Below are 2,909 nucleotides of genomic sequence, written 5' to 3'. Positions count from 1 at the left end.
CGCCACCACTGCCTGGCTGAAGTGATTCTTTAATGGAAATATAAAAGACTTCTTGATTACATTTAGAGCTGTAAATTTTTGAAAAGATATTCAAGAAAAAAAAAAACAACCGACACTGTTTTAAAAATTTATAGACCCTATTCTATTTGGATGCACACCTTCATAGGCCTGGATGGAGGAGGGAGGGCTTTGGACTTCCCACAGGGCAGGGTACCCTGCCATCTCTTATGAGTGGAGGGGGAGGGAAAAGGGGGAGTGGGAGAGTGGAAAGGAAATGGGAGGAGGGGAGGAAGTGGAAATTTTTGAATGGAATATATATATATATATATATATATAAACAAACAAAAATTTATAGTCTACTGGGCACTGCTATGCAGACTTTAGCAAGTTACAAAGATTTTTTTGAGTCCCCCCCACCCTTCTATCTTCAGAAAAGTTAATAATCTTAGTCTTTGTCTTGTGTCTAGACATTAAATTCTTAGTCTCATATTACCTCCTTCCTTAGAACATTCTGCCATGAGTGATCCTAGGGAAGGCTACCGCACACAGCACTAATGGTGGATTAAAGTTCCTTCTTTAAACAATGAATTTTCTGCATTATAAGCAATATATTTCTGGCTATGTATTGGTATCTCAAACATCATCCTAGGCTGATAGAAGGACCCCACTGTAATTCTTTCTTCACATAGTTATGAGAAGCTAGAAAATTATATGATTTTACCAATGAAAGAGAGACTCCAATGAAGAAATGATTTTACCTCGGAATCAGATACTGGGGTGTACTTTTCTGGAAGTCTTTCTAAATGCTTCTGAAAGTCCCTGGAATTTTGCATCCTGTTTATTTCCCTGTAAAATATTCTCTTTCCTAATAGAGATTTTTTCCCATTTAATGTTTTCTTTTCCTTAAAATGCCATAGAACCTATGATAACGCTTTCTACAACCCAATGCAAAACAAACTGTACCCAACACATTGATGTGCATTCTTTTAAAATCTGGCTTACACTAATGAATAAAAGCTACTCAATATTGCTTAGATGTATCACTCAGGTTGATTGACATTGCACCTGGGAGTAGCACCAAGGGATTGCCAGCACAGCCTGATGCCGGATCACTGTGATTGTGCTTATGTACATGTGGAGATTAGATATAACCCAACCATGGGGGCATTGAAACCAGCATTTGTATGAAAATAAAGTGTCAGTCCTGAGAGTTATTTTAGACTCACTGTTACCCTGGCTGATAATTTACATTTAAATACTAGATTTAGGCAATTATTTTCTCTATATAGACATTGGCTTAATTACTTTGTTTCATTAATCAGCAGAAATGTAGTTCCTAAATCTCACACAGTTCCCCTGTCAATGTGCCTAGTGTGCAGACAAAAATGGAAATCTTCCTAGAATTAACTACTCCAAACAAGGGTCACAAAAAATACAGAGTTATTTGTTCCTAAGATCTAACCACACAATCATAATATATAATTTAGTGTGACAAATCTGTAAAAGAAAATATAATTAGTAGTAACAGCAAGAATAATAATAATGTGAGCAATATACTGAGGTGTCAGGTTGCACAAGTTTATTATAATAAGTTTTTACTTTCATATACTGTAGGATAACAACAAAACATCACGTTCTATATCAGCATTACTGTTGGTAAAGCATAGCTGTGGCTATACACCCATCCCAGGTCCTACCAGAAAGTGATAAGTTGCTATTAGAAGAAAGAGAGGAGAGATGTAAGTGATAAGTATGAAAAATGGGTATAGGATAGAGACATTGACCACAATACTGTAGAACGTACAGAGCTAACAGCTGATTCCAGAGAGACGTGGCCCACATGTTGGAACACAAAATGAAGGCTGGTAAGTATTAAAAAGCAAGTAAGTTGGGTAACAGGATGTGGACACATCATTCAAGAAAGGAAATAGAGGGATTTCATAATTCAGAGATCTGAAGCCCCTTGGTCCACAGTCCCCTGAGAAGAAGCTTCTAGTTTCTAAAGGATGGAAGTTGCTGGACCCACAACTCAGAGACCCAGCATATGTCCCCTCACAGGGACTGCAGGGTGTGGAGCTCCTCGGGTAGTAGCAGGCTGTCTGGCAGGGCCTGGAGACCACGCAGGACCTCTGGCAGCTGGTGGGCTCAATGCAGGTCTCCTGACAGCTGGTGTTCACAGAGGATTCCACCTGGCAGGGTCTGGACACCACGCAGGACCTCTGACAGCTGGTGGGCTCAATGCAGGTCTCCTGACAGCCGGTGTTCAGAGAGGATTCCACCTGGCAGGGTCTGGACACCACGCAGGACCTCTGGCAGCTGGTGGGTTCAGTGCAGGTCTCCTGACAGTCACTGTGCAGCTGGCAGGTGCTGGACGAGCAGCGGGTGGTACTGTAGACCAGGTTGCTGGGCCAAGGAGAGGGACAGGATGAACCTGAAGTGGGCAGGCTGCACCTACAGGAGGTAGAGAAGTTTCCAGAGCAGCAGCTGTAGGCCATATTGAGAGGAGATATGAGCTCAGCTGGTTGTGACTGAGAGGATTCTGAGTTTGGATGTCACTCTGTGGAGAGCTGGGTTTATATACTCTCAGCAACAGGTGTGGTACCCAACATGATCTTCCCTCTCCTGTGTGTGTTCTGTCCTTTAAAAATGTGCTACTTGCAAGTTTCTCTGTAATAGCAGCTACGTATGAATAGTTTCCTCAAGGTATATTTATGGCTGTTGTAATTTCATTGTTAGAGCAAAAGGCCATCAGCTACTGCTGTGTCGTAAGTGCCGTGATTGTTGGACACTAAAGATCATTTCATCATGTTCTTTTTCCTCGTGATGTACTTATTGTGTGTTTTGTCACTGGATTTTTTTTGAGGAACATTTTTTTCTTCAGGTGGAGTGTAGCAAAAGCAACTTATCTT

The 2,909-nt window shown here is 41.3% G+C and overlaps 1 protein-coding gene across 1 annotated transcript; it reads right to left on the bottom strand.

Annotated features, from left to right (window-relative positions):
• Positions 1-1,808: 1,808 nt before the first annotated feature.
• On the bottom strand, positions 1,809-2,495 carry LOC119825025 (keratin-associated protein 13-1-like). Its single transcript, XM_038345625.1, has one exon. The coding sequence runs from the start codon at positions 2,493-2,495 to the stop codon at positions 1,809-1,811; it is 687 nt and encodes a 228-aa protein (XP_038201553.1).
• Positions 2,496-2,909: the final 414 nt, after the last annotated feature.

The sequence above is a fragment of the Arvicola amphibius genome, chromosome 10 (genome assembly GCF_903992535.2).
Source record: "Arvicola amphibius chromosome 10, mArvAmp1.2, whole genome shotgun sequence".
Lineage (NCBI taxonomy): Eukaryota > Metazoa > Chordata > Mammalia > Rodentia > Cricetidae > Arvicola > Arvicola amphibius.
The sequence above is the reverse complement of the archived record's forward strand: the minus strand, read 5'-3'. Positions and strand labels throughout refer to the sequence as shown.